This window comes from Ursus maritimus, unplaced genomic scaffold, assembly GCF_017311325.1.
Source record: "Ursus maritimus isolate PB19 unplaced genomic scaffold, ASM1731132v1 scaffold_3, whole genome shotgun sequence".
NCBI classification, from domain to species: domain Eukaryota; kingdom Metazoa; phylum Chordata; class Mammalia; order Carnivora; family Ursidae; genus Ursus; species Ursus maritimus.
This window is the reverse complement of record NW_024425563.1, coordinates 21,587,605-21,606,696: the sequence shown is the minus strand read 5'-3', so window position 1 is coordinate 21,606,696 and position 19,092 is coordinate 21,587,605. Positions and strand designations below refer to the sequence as shown.

At 38.4% G+C, this 19,092-nt stretch overlaps 1 protein-coding gene across 2 annotated transcripts in view; it reads right to left on the bottom strand.

Annotated features, from left to right (window-relative positions):
* COPG2 (COPI coat complex subunit gamma 2) overlaps positions 1-19,092 on the bottom strand; it is a 111,607-nt gene that overhangs the window by 91,704 nt on the left and 811 nt on the right. For both annotated transcript variants that reach the window (XM_040643991.1, XM_040643992.1), the window contains exons 2-5: positions 18,497-18,549; positions 17,841-17,921; positions 15,228-15,299; positions 1,474-1,553 (exon numbers count right to left, since the gene is read on the bottom strand). In XM_040643991.1, coding sequence (XP_040499925.1) covers positions 1,474-1,553; positions 15,228-15,299; positions 17,841-17,921; positions 18,497-18,549 — 286 coding nt within the window. The remainder of the gene's footprint in view (positions 1-1,473; positions 1,554-15,227; positions 15,300-17,840; positions 17,922-18,496; positions 18,550-19,092) is intronic.

Genomic DNA, 19,092 nt, shown 5'->3' with positions numbered 1-19,092 from the left:
TTGTATAACACAGCTGTGTCAAATGAAATCTAAAAATTGCCCTGGGAAAAGCTATTGCATTCCTGATAAAAGAGGCAGATGGTGCTGGGCCTCCCTGGCCCCCTTCCCGGCACCCCTCCCACCTTGAATGGTGCACTGCCAGTAATTCAGGCACCTATTTTGCAATAATGTGAGATTCAAGAGACACCAGCCCTCGCACTGTTCACTACCGAACCAACACTAGCTACTCTATACCTAGTGACTACATCTGGCTTTCAGTTCTTTTCAGCTGAAAGCTTTACTAATTGAAACTTATTCAATACAACTGCGGGTTAAAAACAAGCACCCTCCTCCAAAATTTATGTTGTTGTACAAAGACCAAATTCACTTAAATGAATTATAATTAATAATTAGGTTATACATCCTCACTCTAGGACATCTGGAAATTTTCCAAAATTTTACAAAAAATAAATAGCCACAATCCCAAACACCGAGAGATAACCTACTGGTAACAGATCAGTATTTTTCCATCTATATATTTGTATGTATGTACATAAAATATTTTTAAAGGGAGACTATATATAAAATACATAGACTTGAATCCAACTCTCATTCAGCACTTTATGAGGACTTTTCCATATCACTAAAGATGTTTCAAAAAAATTAAAATAATCCCATAATCGGAACATAATATGGTTAATGAAATTATATATATATAATTATATATATAATTAACAATGGCAGACATTTAAATTGTTTCTCCCTTTCTGCTAGTGTAAACAGTGTTGCAATGAACATCGTTATATATAAGTCTTCCTGAGCTAGCTCTGATTACTTTCTGAGCGTAGTTCCATCGATGTGGTATTACCGGGTCAAAGGGATAAAACTTGTCAAATGTTCAACACTTGAATGCTGCCAAACTGCCTTCTAGAAAACCTGAATCAATGTATTATTCTGCCTCTTGTATATACAAGAATATTAGTCTCCCTTACAAGCACCTACTGCCGTTTTTCTTTGGTGCCAATCTGATGGGTAAAAATCTTATAACGCATTTGAGTTTTTAATTTACATTTTTTTGGTTACTAGTGAGAATGACTAAACATAACCAGATCTTTTATATTGGTTATTTTATGAATTATCACTTGGAATTGTTTTGAAGTAGAAGAGTTCTTTACATACTATATATACTAGCCTTTTGATATTGTAAATATTTATGTCAGTGTATCATTAACATTCTGGTTCTGTTTACATATTATTATGAACATTTAAAATGTATTAGCAAATATTAGCATTATCCTTTGTGACTTCTTTGCTTTATCAGATAGGCATGGTTTTCACATGATGACACCACATTTTAGGAAAGAATGCTTTAAGATTTTTTAAAATTCCTATTTGCTTTCTTACAGTCCCAAAAGTAAAATTAATAGAGAAAGAACAACAAATATTCCACTAAATACATAAGCACCCCATGTTAGGTTCTGACCAGTCACATACCTGCTTGTGACAATTATCACATCCTCAGAAATTGTAGCCATTTCTTTGATGGTAAGGTAGCACATTCTTCTCAGTGTTTGCTGAAAAATTATTATAAAAGGCAACAGGTTACTCATAAGGAAATGGTTCTTTCAACTGTTGAAGTGAGGGCCCTAAGTAGATATATTTCGAAGTTTATTCTTTTTTTTTTAAGATTTTATTTATTTCTTTGAGAGAGGGAGAGCGAGAGAGAGCACAAGTGGGGAGGAGAGGGAAAGCAGGCTCCCCGCTGAGCAGGGAGACCCACACAGGGCTGGATCCCAGGACCCTGGGATCATGACCTGAGCTGAAGGCAGATGCTTAACGACTGAACCACCCAGGCGCCCCAGAAGGTTATTCTTAATAAGATTCTCATCTACCTAAAAAATCCTCTGGGAAATCCCTGGATGAGAGAACATTCAGAACCCTACTGTTTCCTAAACAAGTAAATGATGCGCTGACATAGTGAAAAACATCCAGGTGAAAATATAAAAATTTAAATTAAAAATCACACAGAGATCCAAACTTTGACAATGTGAATCCAAAGACACAGGTTTCTCTGAGTGTTAAATAAAGGCTTATTCTGGAAAATGTATTTTTTAAAATTCTTCAAATATATGGGTGGAGAGACATGCAGACTCTGTGTCTTCCTCAGTCCCGCACATACAGGTGTTTTTCCCTGAGGTATTTGTGCTCGTATAACCAATTTCCATCTTCAATTATCAAGATATCTGGGTCCAAATGAACTGTTCCTCTAACAATAGCAAAGTTTCATCTACACCCCTCCTCACCTGGTCTCTGGTTCATTCAGACACGATGGGCACCAGTTCCTCCAGCCTATCTAGCCTCGTTCCCTAACAACAACTTCACATTTCTTGTAAGCAGTGAAACTCAAATACATCAGACCCAGCTCCAGACTCCAAGCTGCAGAAAGAACCTTGCGGAGACGGGTGAGCCCAGTGAGGAAGAGGACAAGGAAGGGAGGATTCTCATGGTGATTAAACACAGAAAAAATCACCCCAAGAAAGAGAAAGCCAGTCGGGGTCAGACGAACGGGGCAGATGACACCCATCTGAAGCTACCAGGAAAAGAAAACAAAAAATAAAAGCCAAAACGTCAGAACTGAAGAAAATTTGTCCCCCCCCCAAAATAAAAATCTACCACAATGCAGAATAAAATGGGAGACACAAAATATTGAGCTAAAGCACAAAAAATGGGGGGCGGGGCCCTCAACATTAGTCATCAGGGAAATACAAAAAACCATATCTCAGATACCACCTCACACAATTAAAAAGAGTGACAATACGAAGTGTTGGCAAAGAGGTGCTAATGACCCCTAAAATATACTGCCTGAACAAACACACGGAATTGCTGAATAAAATAGGAACAAAAAATTTAACCATGTAGCCAAGGGTAAATTCATACTCATATGAAGTGAAATTCACAGATTCCAAAGCAGAAAAGCGAACACCTCATAGCCACAGAAGTACAGGTCCAGAACCTTCCAGGCATAAGATACAATATCCAGAGTCTAAGGAAGGACAAGATTCTAAAAGGTATATTCTTCAGGCTCAGGGAAAACTCTTCTAGATAATAACTCAGAAGTACAGCAAGAAATGGAGAGTGAAAGAGAAGTGGCTAACAGTAACAAGGCAGCATGGTATTAGCTACAGACTAGACAAAGAGACGAACACACATACGTACAGTCAATTGATCTTTGACAAAGGAACAAAGGCAGTACCATGGAGCAAAGATAGGCTCTTCACCAAATGGTGCTGGAACAACTGCACATCCACAGGCAAAAAAATGACTCTAGACACACTTTCACTCTTAACAAAAATTAACCCAAAATGGATCACAGACCTGAATATAAAATGCAAAACTGTAAAACTCCTAGGAAAAAACCTAGATGACCTTGGGTATGATGATGACTTTTTAGATACAACCCCAAAGGTATGAATATAAAAGAAATAATGAATAAGCCAGCCCCCCCCCTTTTTTTTTGAGAGCGGGGAGGAAGAGCAGGGGAAGAGAAAGAATCTCAAGCAGGCTCCACACCCAGCATGGAGCCCAATGCAGGGCTCGATCTCACGACCCTGAGATCATGACCTGAGCCGAAATCAAGAGTCGGATGCTCAACCAATGGAGCCATCCAGGCCCCACCACCCCCTTTTTTAGAGAGAGAGAGAGAAACCAGCCTTTACTGAAAGTAAAAACTTCAGCTCTGCAAAAGACCATGTCAAGAGGAGAAGATAAGCCACAGACTGGGAGAAAATGTTTGTAGAACACATATCTGATATTGGATTGTCACCTAAAATATACAAAAACCTCTTAAAAGTCAAAAATATGAAAAACAACTTGATTAAAAATGAGCTGAAGACCTTAAGACACTTCACTTAAACAGATAAATGACAAATAAGTATATGAAAGTAGAACTACCAAAGTGCAAGAATTCTTTATATATTATGGATGTTGCACATCACGTATCATTTGGGAAAGGCAAACTAAAAGAACAAGATACCACTACACTCATATGAGAATGGCCAAAATCCAGAACACTGTCAACACCAAATCTGATGAGGACGTGGAGCATTAGGAACTCTCATTCACTGTGGGAATAAAAATGGAATAGCCAATGTGAAAGATGGTTTGGTGATTTTTTTACAAAAGTAAACATACTCTTACCATACAATCCAGCAATCACATTCCTTGGTGTTTACCTAAAGGAGTTGAAAATTTATGTCCACATAAAAGCCTGCATACAGATGTTTATAGCAGTTTTTAATTTAATTTAATTTTTAATTTTTTAAATTTTTTAAAGTAATCTCTACACCCAACATAGGGCTCGAACTTACAACCCCAAGATCAAGAGTCACACACTCTACTGACTGAGCCAGTCTGGCACTCGATAGCACCTTTATTCATAACTGCCAAAACTTGGAAGCAACCAAGGTGTCAGTTTAGTACCACCTAAACTGTGGTACATCCAGACAATAGAATATGACTCAGCACTAAAAAGAAAATGAGCTATCGAGCCATGAAAAGACATGGAGGAAATTAAATGCATATTACTAAGTGAAATAAACCAATCTGAAAAAGATGCATGCTATATAATTTCAGCTACATGACATTCTAGAAAAGGCAAAGCTACGGAGACAGTAAAAACATCCGTGGTTGCCAGGGTTTGGGGGTTAGGATGGGGAATGAATAGCTGGAGCACAGGAGATTTTTAGGTCATTGAAAATACTCTGTATATTTAATGATGGATGCATGTCATTCTATATTTGTCCAAATCCACATAATGTATAACACCAAGAGTGAGTAACATAAACTACGGATTCTGTGTGATTATGATGTGTCAATGTAGGTTTATGTATTGTAACCAATTTACCACTCTGGTAACGGATGTCAATGATGGGGACGGGTGGGGGGGGGGCAGTCTACGCATGTGTGGCATCAGGGAGTATCCAGAAAATCTCTGTACCTTCCTTTTAATTTTGCTATGAACCTAAAACTTCTTAAAGACTTTCTTTAAAAAGTAGTGAGGACATGGGTAAATCACAACGAACAACCAAAAACCCACAAGAAATGATGGGGTATGACATAAATGAGTAACCATGCGTGTGTGTGTGTATATATATATGTACACATATACGCTTATATATTCACATACATAGTAAGAGTGTCCTAAGGTTCTTAAATCTTCCATGAACAGGTACAAGATAAAGATGAATACTAGATTCTGGAAGCCAAATAATCAGGTTGCAATTTCTAGGGTAACCACTAAAAGAACTTTCAAACTATTACCCCGCTAATGCTCTGTTCATTTTTATTCCGTCTTTTTTTCTCTCTTGGCTTCATTTTGGATGATTTCTATCTGTCCTCCAGTTTATTGATTTTTTTCCCCTGCGGTTTTCTAATCTGCTATTAACCCCAGGAGGTGTATTTTTCATTTTATATATGCAAGCTCATATAAATTTTTTTTCCCTTAACTTCTAGAAGACACATTTGGGTCTCTCTGGATGCCTTCTATTTTGTTCCTCATTCTTCTTATGTCTTTCTATATATTCTTAGGCATAAAGGCTCTTCATATAATAGCTGCTTTATGTCATTACTGCTCCTTCCATTTTCTTATCATTTCTGGGTTTGGGTCTATTGACCCATTTTTCTCCTGGTTATGGATAACATTGTCCTGCTTCTTCGCTTACTTCAAAATTTTTTTATTGGATGCTGTACATTGTGAAATTCACGTAAGGTGCTAGATTTTGTTGTATTCTTTTACGTGGTATTGTACTTTACTCTTCATGAGATTAAATTACCTGGAATCAGAGTTTTACTTTTGAGGTTTGCTTTGAGGCCTTTTTAAGCTTTAGTACAGATCTAATATATGCCCATTACTGAGGTGATGCCTTCCTAAGAACCATACCAGAAGACAAGGTTTTTCTGCTCTCACCGGATGGAAATAGGACCTATTCTCAGCCCTGTGTTCTGGTGATTCTTTCTTTGGCCTAGGGTAGTTTCCTTTTATATATGCACAGATCAATTCTTATCCAAAGATTTCAGGGGAGCCCCTCAGAAAATTGCTGGGACTACCTCCTTCCTTTCTTGCTTCTCTCCCTCTCCCCTGACTTCTTTCCTCTCTAGTACTCTGCCCTATAAATTTGAGCTTTCTTGGTTGGCTTCCCCGTCCTCCATCTGTTTTCTCAACTCAGAGAGATAACGAGGCTCTTTTTCAGTGTACCCTCCTTGACCTGTTACCTGTAATCTGCCTCTGGGCAATGAGCTAATGCAATCCTCGAGCACACTTTGTTTTTCTTTTTCTTCAGATCACAATCCTGGGATGCTTGTTAATCTAATGTCTGAAAACTAAGGTGTTAATATATTTTGTATGGGGGCGCCTGGGTGGCTCAGTCGTTGAGTGTCTGCCTTCGGCTCAGGGCGTGATCCTGGCGTTATGGGGTATTTGCAGTAGCAGGATAAACCTCACCCCTTAACTGCATCATGGCTGGAAAGAGAACAGAAATAAATATGTTTTTAATATCAAAACATGGTGAATTACCTAGGGACTCTTTTATTATTCATTTCCAACACTAATCCATTATAATTAGAGAACACAGTCTGTACAATTTCATTCCTTTAAAAATTTGTTGCATCTTGCATTATGGCTCAGTGTGCAGTCAATTTTTATTAATGTTCTTTGTTTCTTCATTTACATTTAATGTAGACAGTAATATATTTGGGTCTATATTTACCATTTTATTATATGATTTATGTTTGTCCTTCTTGATTGATCTTTCTTTCCTTTTTTCCCCCTTCTTATGGCTTGATTTTTCAGCATTCTATTTTTTTTGCACAATTAGTTTGGAAGAAAAAAACAATTAATAGAGAAAAGTCAATGAAGCAAAAAGCTGGTTGTGTGAAGAGATCAATAAGTTTATAAAGTTCTAGATAAACTTCCCAGGAATAGAAGAGAGAAGATACAATTTACCAGATTCAGAATGAAAGAAGAGACATTACTACAGATCCTACAAACACTAAAAAAATTAGGGAATATCATGAACAGTTTTAGGGAAACAAAGTTCAACAACTTCCATGAAATGTATAAATTCCTTGAAAGACACAAACTACCAGAGCTCACTGAAGAAGACAAATAATCTGAATAGTACCATATCTATTTCTTTTTAATGAGGTTAATTTTCAAAAACCTTTCCTTAAAGAAGATGGTTTTGGGGTACCTGGGTGGCTCAGTAGGTTAAGCATCTGACTTTTTTTTTTTAAGATTTTATTTTTTTGAGACAGACGGAGAGAGCATGACAGAGAGCATGAGCAGAGGGGAGGGGCAGAGTGAGAAGCCGACTTTCCACTGAGCAGGGAGTCTGATGTGGAGCTCAATCCCAGGACCCTGGGATCATGACCTGAGCTGAAGGTAGACGCTTAACCAACTGAGCCACCCAGGCACCCCAGCTGGCTCTTGATTTCAGTTCAGGTCATGATCTCAGGGTTGTGATATCGAGCCCCTAGTTGGCTCCGTGGGCACTGGGCATGGAACCAGCTTAAGATTCTCTTTTTCCCCTCTCCCTTCACCCCTCCCCTCCCTCTAAAAAAAAAAAAAAAAAAAAAAAGACGGCTTCAGCAGTGAACTCCATCAAACACTTCAGGAAAAATTAATAATGATTCTACAAAAACTCTTCCAGAAAGCATAAGAAGAAGAAAGGAAGAAACACTTCCCATTTCATTTTACAAGGCCAGCATTATCCAAATAGAAAACCCAGACAAAAACATTAGAAAAAAAAAACTATAGATCAATATATTTCATGACTACAGACTCAAAAATCCTCAACAAGTTTTAACAAACAGAAATGACTTTATATTTTCCAGAATAATGAATAAATGCATCTCACCATATTAACATACTGAAAAAGAAAAGCCATGATAATCCGATGGATATAGAAAAATCATTTGACAAAATTCAATACCCATTCACATACACACACACACACACACACACACACACACACACACACGATCTCTCAGCAAACTAGAAATAGAATGGAACTTCCTCAACCTGATAAAGGCCTTTTGTGAAAAACTTAAGAGCTAACACCATACTTAGTGGTGAAAGACTAAATACCTTCCCTCTAAGATCAAGAACAAACCAAGGATGTCCCCTATCATCACTTCTACTTATATTGTACAATGTGCAAGAAGACAGTAAGGTAAGATAAATAAATCAAAGGCATACAGTTTGAAAAGGAAAAAGTAAATTCTAAGGAATCTTCCAAAATACTCCTAGAACTAATAAATGAATTTAACAAAATCACAGGAATATGCAAAAACCAATTTAATTTCTAGAAACTACGTACCAACAATACAATAGTATTTTTAAAATCTTAACTACTTTAGGGATATATTCACAAAATACGTATAAGACTTGTATGCTAAAAGCTATAATACTGCTGCTGACAGAAAATAAAGAAACCTGAATAAGGGGAGATAAATACCATGTTCATGGAGCAAAAAACCACAATGTTAAAATGTCAATTCTCCTCAAATTGATCTTCAGATTCAGTGTAATCCCCATAAAGGTTCCAGCAGACTTCAAAAAATAGAAATGGAAGCTGATTCTAAAAATTCATATAGAAAGGCAAAGAACCTAAAGACCCAAACCTTTTGAAAAAGGAAAAAAAAAAAGGAACACATGCACTACCTGATTTAAAACTTACTATAAAGGTATAGTCATCAAGACGGTGTGGTATTGGAATAAGAATAAAGATACAAATTAATGAAACAAAAGAATGTTCCAGTGTGCCAATGTAACTCAATCATCACCTCTTCCTCCTCATTCTATACTGATATCCAACTATTCCAGTACCATTTGTCGAGAAAATAAAGTAGGAGGAAAAGGAGGAGGTGGTGAGAGGAGAAGGAATACAACCCTTACCTTACACCATATACAAAAATTAATTCAAAATGGATCAAAATGCCTAGAAGAAAGGCACAGGAGAAAATCTTTGTGATGCTGGGTTAGGCAAAGATTTCTATAATATACATCAGAAGCATAATCCACAACAGAAAAACAAATTGATACACTGGGCTTCATCAAAATTTAAAACTTCTGTTCTTTGAAAGACTAAAAAATGAAAAAACAAGCTACAGACGGAAGAAAATATTTAAGAAACATATCTGATAAAGGACTTGTACCCAGAATACACAAAGACTTCTCAAAACTCAAAAATAAGAAAATATACAATCAAATTATTTAAAAAGGGGCAAAAGATATGAACCGATCCTTCAGCACTGAAGATATAGATAAAGGAAAAAAGCACACAAAAAGATGTTTGAGATGATCAGTCATTACGGAGATGCAAATTAAAACTACAAAGAGATGCCACCATACACCTATTAGAACGGCTAAAATTAAAAAGAAACAAATTTAAAAATGCAAAAAAAGACAATACCAAGTGCTAGCCAGAAGGCAGTCACTAGAACTTTCAAACAGTGATGGTGGAAATGGAAGAAAGGTTGGCAGCTTCTTACAAAGTTAAATATATGATCCCGCCAATCCCACTCCTAGGCACTGACCCAAGAAAAATAAAAACCTACGTTTAAAAATTTGTACATGAATGTTTATAGCAACTGCATTTGTAACTACCAAAACCTGGTAACAAACCAAATATCCTTCAAAGGGCAAACAGGTAAACTGAGGTACATCCATATAATAAATACTACAATGAAATAAAAAGAAGCAAACTCCTGATGCAAACAATAACGCGGACAAACATCAAATGCAGTATGCTAAGTGTCTCAAAAGGTTTCATGTTGTCTGCTACCATTTGTCTGACCTCCCAGACAGGCAAAACTACGCAGAAAGAAGAGACCCGTGGCGGCCCGGGGCTGAGGATGGTGAGAATAGATCGTATGTAGAGGCAGGAAGGAACTTTTTGGAAGGATGGAAACATTCTAAATCTTGATTGCAATGGTGATAATAACTACTGTATGCATTTGTCAAAAGTCATAAAACTATACCCTAAAAAGGGTGGATCTTACTCTATGAAAATTGTACTTTTTTTTTTTTTTTAATAAATGGAGAAGACCACAGTGTAGGTGAATGAAAACGCAAGCAACACACTGGCAGGAAATAGTTACAAAATGCCCATCTGATAAAAAGTCTTGTATCCACAAAATACAAAGACAACTTACAGCTCAATAAGAGGACAAATTGCATGATTTTTTTTTTAAGTAAAAGATCTGAACTGACACTTCACCAAAGATATACAGATGGCAAATAAGCATATATTTGCTTAATACATTCATCATGAAGGAAATGCAAACCCAACAGTGCCACTTCCAGATATTAAGCAAAGAAAATGAAAGTAGGTCCACACAAAGACTTCGACTTGAATATTTTTAGCAGCTTTGTTCATAATATCCATAAGCTGGAAATAACTCAAAAAACCACTAACTTGTGAATGGATAAGTAAACTAGACCCCCTCCATACAATGGAATACTACTCAGCAACAGAAGTGAAAAACTACTGATACACACAAAAACTTGGATCAGTCTCAAAGGCCATAAGCTCAGAGAAAGAAACAAGACATAAAAGTCATAAAAGGCTATGTACTAAATGATTAAATTTAAGTGAAATTCTAGAAAATGCAAAACTGTGTTGTCAGAAAGTAGACCACTGACTTCTAGGTGCTAGAGGTTGAGGGAGGGTCAGACAACTAAGGGATACAGGGGCACAGTCTGGGGTGGTGAGAGGTGTCTGTATCATGACTGTGGGGATGGTTCCATGACTCCACACACTCGTCAAAACTCACTGAACTGTACACTTAAAATTGGTGAATTTTATTAATATGTAAGTTACACTCAATAAAGCTGTTTTTTTTAAACACTAAAAAAAAATTTCCTATAAGTCAGTAAGAGGAATATAAATAAGCAAAGAATATGAACAGACAATTCAAGAGGAGGAAAGTAAAATGGCCACTAAACATAGGAAGAGTTTCAATTTCAGCAATGATCATGAAAATGCAAATTAAAACCACAAAGAGATGCCATTTCACATTCTTCTGAATGGCAAATATTTAGGTCCAATAATAAGAAATTATAATCAGAACAAGCACAGATTTGAAGCAATGTCTGTGCAAATTAGGACAAGATCAGTTCAAAGATGAATTTGATAAGATCAAATAACTGCCATTATCTAGAAATTCCAGTTGTAGGTATCTATCCCAGAAAAATTCTCACTATGTGCACAAGACATGTACGTAAACATTACGTATAATATCACTTTTGGGGGGGGTTGGTGTTTTTTTTTTTTTAAGATTTTCTTTTATTTTGTCAGAGAGAGCGCACAAGCAGGGGGAGCAACAGGCAGAGGGAGAAGCAGGCTCCCCGCTGAGTAGGGAGCCCAATGAGAGACTCGATGAGGACTTGATCCCAGGACCCTGGGATCACGACTTGAGCCGAAGGCAGACACGTAATCAACTGATCCATCCAGGCACCCTGTATAATATCACTTGTAACAGCAAAGAAGTGGAAGCCACACATATCGACCAATGGGAGAATAGATAAATGAGTAGAAATACTGTATATTAACACACTGGGATCACATGTAGTAGTGACTGAATAAAGTGGAAGTATGTACAGCAAGATGGTCAATCTCAAAAACATTAATTCTGAAAACTGCAATAATAATATGATCACTTATATATTTGTCTGAGATTTATTTATTTATTTGTGACAAAGGGAGAGAGAGAGCAGGGGGAGGGGCAGAGGAGAGGGAGGGAGAATCTTCAGACTCTGCTTTCAGCATGGAGCCTGACACAGGGCTCAATCCCAGGACAGTGAGACCATGACCTGAGCTGAAATCAAGAGTCGGCAGCTTAACCGACTGAGACACCCAGGTACCTCTGATCACTTGTATTTTTTTTTTTTTTTAAGATTTTGTTTATTTACTTATTTGTCAGAGAGAGCAGACAGAGAGAGAGAAAGCATGAGCAGGGGGAGGGGCAGAGGAAGAGGGTGAAGCAGGCTCCCCACTGAGCAGGGAGCCCGACGCAGAACTCGATCCCAGGACCCTGGGATCATGACCTGAGCCGAAGGCAGACGCTTAACTGACTGAGCCACCCAGGCGCCCCCACTTATATTTTTAAACACACAAAAATACGAAGTATAGATTATGGCTACAAACATATACAATACATATAGATATAAACACTGACAGGAGGTTACCAATCTCAAGATAGTAATTTCCCTCTGGTAAAGGACGGCTGGAAAAGGAAGAAGCTCCCCATGCTGCCAGCAAAATCCCCACCTCTTTCTCTTCCCCCAAAAAATCACCCCCTCAATTCCATATTCTGCCTAAGGGGCCATCAAAACGAATCACAGCATGCTGTACGTGGCTCCTTACCTCAGTCACTACACAACTCCTAAAATATCCTCATCATTATTCATCACCTGGACACCACTGCCAGCGCAGCTGGGAACAGCACCTAATCTGACTACACCTTCCATCCTTCTCAAATCCCAAACCTTCCATGATGTTCTGCGGCACTTTCATCTGCAAAATCCCTTATATCCTTAACTCTTCTCCGAAAGTCCCCATCTTGTCTCTAACCTCACTCCTCCCTCAGAATCCACCCCCCGCCCCTTGTCTCTCCTTTAACCCTCAGCCACCACATCTACAGGTGGGGAAGCTCACTGCCTGTTCAAAATCTCTACATCGCCTTCTTCCACTGTACCGTGTTCTCCCCTAAAAATCTCTGGCTTTAAAGCTCATGCCTTTGGACTCCATCACCTGCCACCACTCGTGTTTGCATATATAGACTTCCAGTTACTTCCCTCATTTAAAAAATATATATATTAGTAACTTGTTCACCACCGCTATCTCCAATATTAGCCCAGTAATAATCACTGGTGACTTTAATATCCATACAGACAATATTTCTAAAACTCTAACCACTTGGTAGAATTGACTTCTTCTCCCAGGATCCTGTCGTCCTTCCTTTTGCCATCACCCTCTTCCACTGTCATCCCCATCAATAACAGTATCCCTTTCATAATTTCATTTCCAAGCATTTCACTCTCCAGCCACCACTCCTGACTCCAGCAGCCCTTTCACTCCATCAATCCATGGACCCGATCAACTCTTTACTGTTCCAATCAGCCCCTGTTCTTACCTGCCTCCTAACCAGATCCCACAGTTAATATTTCAATCACTCAACTTCCTTGCTCTTCCCTCTGTTTACTAACGTGGCAAAACCCTGACCCTGACGAAATCCAATCTGTAACCATTCCATGCTACAACCAGAAGCCTGGAGCTGGAGGAAAACATTCACTGTGCCACCAGGTAATAGTTTCAGTTCGTGACCAGTAACTGCAAGGGGCCATGCGTACTGTCCAACAACCTACATTCCCCCAATCCATTTCCCAGAAAACGATTTCATGCCTTCTTTCCTTAATACGACCTCTGTGCTGGAGGCTTCGAGCCTGTCCTCGCGCGGTCTCTTCCCTGCTCTGCACCCTCCTCCCTGCCCCATGGCCAGCTCTTCTTCCCCACGGCCATCCCTCTGAGCAACAGCAACCTGGGGCTGCAAGTTCAGAGAGCCACAAAGAGGCAACAGCCTTCCATAACTTTTTTAATAGTCCCTCTTCGTGACCTTACTCCGGCAGCCTGGAATGCCTGGCTTTCTAGTCTAACTCCTCTGCTACATAAATTTATCATCATCACAGTGGTTCTGCTTCCCCGATTGAACCCTGAATTTCTGGCACAGGAAGTGATTAAAGGGAAACAGGATCTTAACAAGAGAAATCTGAAATTGCTTCTCTGATTTGATAAAAGGCATTAATGCCCTGTTTGCAGTGGTAAAGGGGATACTAGTCGTCTGTGGCATGCAGAGGCGAAACACTTAAATCATCACCTGCAGGGAAGCATCGTTAAGGACCTACAGAAGACAAGGTTTGGGTAACCCAGGAGTTGCTGCCATAGAATATTTTGTAAAAAATGTGTTATATAATGGGTCAGGGGCTTCTAAGCACACTGGAGAACTCGGTAAAAGAAATGAGTCCAGAGTTTTAAATTCACAGTCCAGGTCTGGATAAGGGACTAGAAGTCTTTCACAAAACCTTAATAGAAAGCCTGTGTCATGTGAACACAACGCTGAGAATTCTGAAAAGCAAACCCTCCATGTGGCTGAAAGACAAGGCAAATGCAATACACACCCTGTGAGGCAGCTTAGATGAAAGGGAAGGCTTTGCTTGGGGAAGGAGTGGGACCCTGAAAGTTGGGATGGGGACATACGGGCAGATTCTGATGAAGCTGAGTACCCTGAACCCCTAAATTCCCCCAAGCCTCCTCTGCAACTAGGAGCAGCTCTTCACTCTCTGTCTGAGGAAATGAGTCTCCCTTTGCCTGAAGAATGTGTAATGGCCTCACCAGAGACAGCTGCCCTACAAGAGACGCTGAGCTCCTGAGGACTTACTCCCGAAGCTTATCGTTATCCAGACATATAACCACACTCAAATCCTAGAAGTTCCTGGGGGTTGGGCAGAAAATGCGGCCCATGAAGATATGCAGTACATACCAAAAATACTGCAAGATTTGGACAATTTACATCAACAGAAAGCTGGGAAGTCTAGCTCCCAGAACTCCCTGCTCTGTAGGTTCTGAGCGAGAGCGGGGCACAAGAGAAATATGCACCGCATTCACAAAACAGAGGTAAAGCAGCAGAGCCACTATGCTCTGAAAGTCGGGGGGGTTTCAGGTGATGAGACACACAGAGATACTGGCCGCTTTAGTTTGTCTTTACTCTTCTTTCCCCCTAGGCAATGTCCTCTTCCCCACGCTGCTCCGGCTCGTCTTCTCACAGCCAGCCCCGCTGCTGACCCGCAGCAACCCCAGGCCCACCAGAAACTGGGAACCTAGAGATGTGGTAGCTACGTCCACCGGCTTCCACTCCAGCCCACTGACAGTGGCGTGCCACACGCTGGATACGAACGGCTCTTCGGACTGCCTGAGAGATCTGTGGGGGAACAGCTCTATGCTGTATACCGTCAATCTTTTACATTCATATGGCCTTTCATGAACATTTAAAACTTTGGTAAGGATAAATAATGTTTAAGTAATTTTAAATATTTCAAGCGACCTTTTCTAATTTGGGACACTCTAAGTTCCCCAAGGAAAAAGAATAAAAGGAGCTTTTCCAGCCTAAAAGAATAAAATAAAAAGACTTACATCATTAGATTGAAACAATCGAGTCATGGCAAAGAAGGCTTCTGTGGCTTCCGTGGTTCCAAAGTGTTCACCCTAAGGAAAATTGAAAACAATTTCTTAAATTTAAAGAAAAATGTATATAAAGGATTTTCTCTTTATTTCTGCAAAAATCTTTTAGAACTCAGGGGAAAAAATTTTCTTTGTAAACATTCTGCCTCTGTGCTATTTTTTTTTTTTTTTTTTGGCTTTCAATTTATAAACCTGCATGGCCATTTAGTACACTTCTTATTTAAAATAATTCAATATCATACACCATGCTATAAAATTTCTGGAATAGTAGTCTCTAACCTTTGAGCAGGAACCATTTTAATTTCCCTAGATAACCACATTTACAAGGAGGTAGAAAGTAGTAGCAAGTTGAGTTCCTAATCAGAATAGCATGTAATTACTACACTGCCTACAAGCAGAGATCACACCTTTTATATTTCTACAATCCAATGCCCAGCACAAAGCCTGCCATATTACAGGAGCACAATAAATATTAAATTGTAAAGAACTATATGTTAGGAATCCCAGAAAACATGGCAAAAAGAGACCAACCAAAAAGGCAGGAACCAGATTACTTATATAAAAGGAAGGCTTTGGATCAGAACTTTAATATGCTTAATAAATCATCTGAGGATCTTGCCAAAATGCAGAATTTGCTTCAGTAGCTCTGGGTGAAGCCTGAAATTTTTGCATTTCTAACTAGCTCCCGGTGATGCAACTGCTGCTGGTCTGAGAATGACATTTTTTAAGCAGCAAGATGTTAGATAACCTATTTCACTCACAGTCAAAAAATTCTAGATTACAGACCACCTGAGACATGAACATTTCAATATTCAATTTCATTAAAAGCAATCCTCCTAACGCGTTAGGCTCCATCACTCTTCAGGGCTTCAGATCTCACACGGACTATAACTAGTTTTCAAACCATTTGTCGTGGGTATAAGAATAAACAAATTTTGATGAAAAACTTTAAAAGTTGAGGATGAAAGACAAAGTATAAGAATTCACAATTACTTAAACCAGAGTACCCAACGTGCTCATCAGCAAGAGATTTCCCTCTCTTTCTTTCATAATTACTTAGCGAACGTATAGAAGTCTAGGCACTTTTCAGTCATATCAGTAAACCCTAAGTCCCTACTTTTGGACTTGAAATTCAGAATATATGAGTAGGTCAGCTGTGGTAGAAATTTAAAAGTATTTTTCCATAAAGCAATACCAAGAACTAGGTCAAAGATAAAACTAAGGTTCCCAAACCTGTTTATGTCTTTGTGTTTATTTATCAGATTACACTGGTCATTTCCTTATCAAGATAATGAACTGTTTCAACATGAGCTGCCCATCAAAGAGGTACTGGTCAGAATACAAGCAGATGCTACTCCACACCACACCTTCAACTACGCGAAACTGCTTATTTCATGGATTTAGCCAACCTGGACCCAATGTGTGCTTTGAAAAATGAAATCAAACTGACTTTGCCTTAAATGTCTCTGATATGCTACCACACAAGGATATGATGTATGTGCAAGAAAATATTTTATGTAAAAGTATGCACTTCTTGCTCCGTCTCCATTTGCAAATGACAAACCTTCATCATGTCTTCAGTCTTGAAATAAAGTAAAAATAAGATATGCTCATGGAATTCAAATTGGAAACCACAGTCTTCTTAACATCATATGTAAACCACCTGAAGTATCTATAAATGTGTATTCGGGTGTGCGTGGTGCGTGTGTGTGTGTGTGAATCTAAGAAACAAAATCACATTTTCTAAGGTCCTAGACATTTCATGAGACTTTTTTAGTCTGAAGCAAAACAAACAAAAACACAAGAAAAAATAAAATTAATAACAATAACAGCAAACAGAATCTATGTTCTGTCAGGGCAAATACTATGGTTTTGTCTGCTATAACCCCGGAGCCTAAAACAGTGCATAGGAATCAGCAGGTGTATTATAAATATTTGCTGAATGACTGAATGAAAACTATTCCTGAATGTGCATGTCCAGGATTATTCTCAGTGCTTTACATTCATTATCTCATTGAATCATCACAACTTTACAAAACGGGCATTACCATAATCCCCATTTATAGAAAAGGACATTAAGGCACAACATGGTTAAGATCAGAATCATATCGCTTGCCATGGTACACTAGGGATAATATATATAAAATCTAAATATTAAAATCAAAGCTTGAAAAACATCACTGTCATACTAATCCCGCTTCAAAAAAAATAAAATATTTATCTGGAATTTGTCTAAGATTTTGTACTGTATTTTTGGAGGGACATAAAGACCTTTGAACAAGACTAAACAACATGTTTTAACGTTAACTAAAACTTGTTAAATTCAAATCAAGGTTGAGGACCTGCTGTGTGCTTAGCTGGTCTAGTACCTTGTGAATAAAATAGAAGTATGTGTCATAATCCGGTCCTCAAGAAGTTTTATGTATCTTTACCTTAATCAAACACTGTATATTTTTAAATTAAGTAACTTTTAAAAAAATAACTATACTTTCCAGAAAGTATTTCACTGCATGTTATGTATTTCTATTCCAAGAAACAAATCCAAGGAAAATCAAAATAGTTTACCTGGTTCAGTAAGTAAAGAATCTTTGTAAGAATATGCAAACATCTTCTTGGATTGATAGGTGTTTCATTGAATATACGAGCCTGTGGGGACAAAAAACATTGTTATACGTAGTATATTTTCTATCATTTCTATCACAGATCACAACAAATCAACTTTAATCAAATAGACGATTACATATTTTGGTCACAATATCCAAATAATGTTAACTGCCTACAGTTTTCAATTTATCACAGTATATGATACATTATTAGATATGGTCTTGATTTTCCATCCTACACTGACTCCCTTAGAGCTAGTACTTCAACTTTATGGGCTTTATGTGTTAAGTAAGAATCACAATATTTACCTACAGCATTTGAATACAATTAGCTTAATGTCTACAACTTCCTTCAGTAACATTGTACCAAACAATGCTTTGGTATTTCATTTAAAATTACCAACATGTGGGAGAGTTGACATGTTGTTGCATTTCTATAAGCTCTAGACTCTCCTAGAAGTAACCTGTCTTCCTGGAAATTTCCCTCAATCTGTATTCTCCGACACAAGTATTACATTCCTCAATTCTTATTTTGGGTCATCATATTCCAGGGGTTCTCTGCCCACCCTTCTAAAATAGAATAGAAAAGAAAGAACACAGCATACTTCCAAGTCATACCTCCTGTAAGACAGCACTCTTCTCCAGATGCCGAAAAGGATTGGAGCCACTACCTATATTATAAACAAAAAATGTCTTTAATAGCTGTCCTAGACAAATTTATTGTCTACACAGAGGTACTGAATGCTTGGGATAGTCACCTAAGTGAAGTGACCACTTGGATATCACAATGACAATCATTACTAATACACATATAAATTGAATAAAATCATTTTTATTCTGGTACTAGCTGTCATTGCTAGTCATTGAAGATCTTGTACTTCTCTTTTGCGGGATCCCTGCCCAAAATGAGTGTCTTCTTCCCCCGTCCTCTTTTCACATGAATGTGACTAGTACATGTCATGTGCACACAGCGAAGATTAATGAGATTGTGGTTGGGCCCTTTGGATTTCCCCAAAGGCAAGCACTATCTTACATGTTTTCAACAACTAAGGCGAGGCAGAAAAGAGTTTAGCAAAGAATCCTATCAAGCTGGAAGGGGCCATGGAAATTTACTAACCCAAACCTCGACCACACCATGGGAGAGCAGCACCAAACACTGAGGGGTTTTGGTTCGGGAGTTTGGGGCGGGGGGGGGGGGGTTTTTTTTTTGTGTG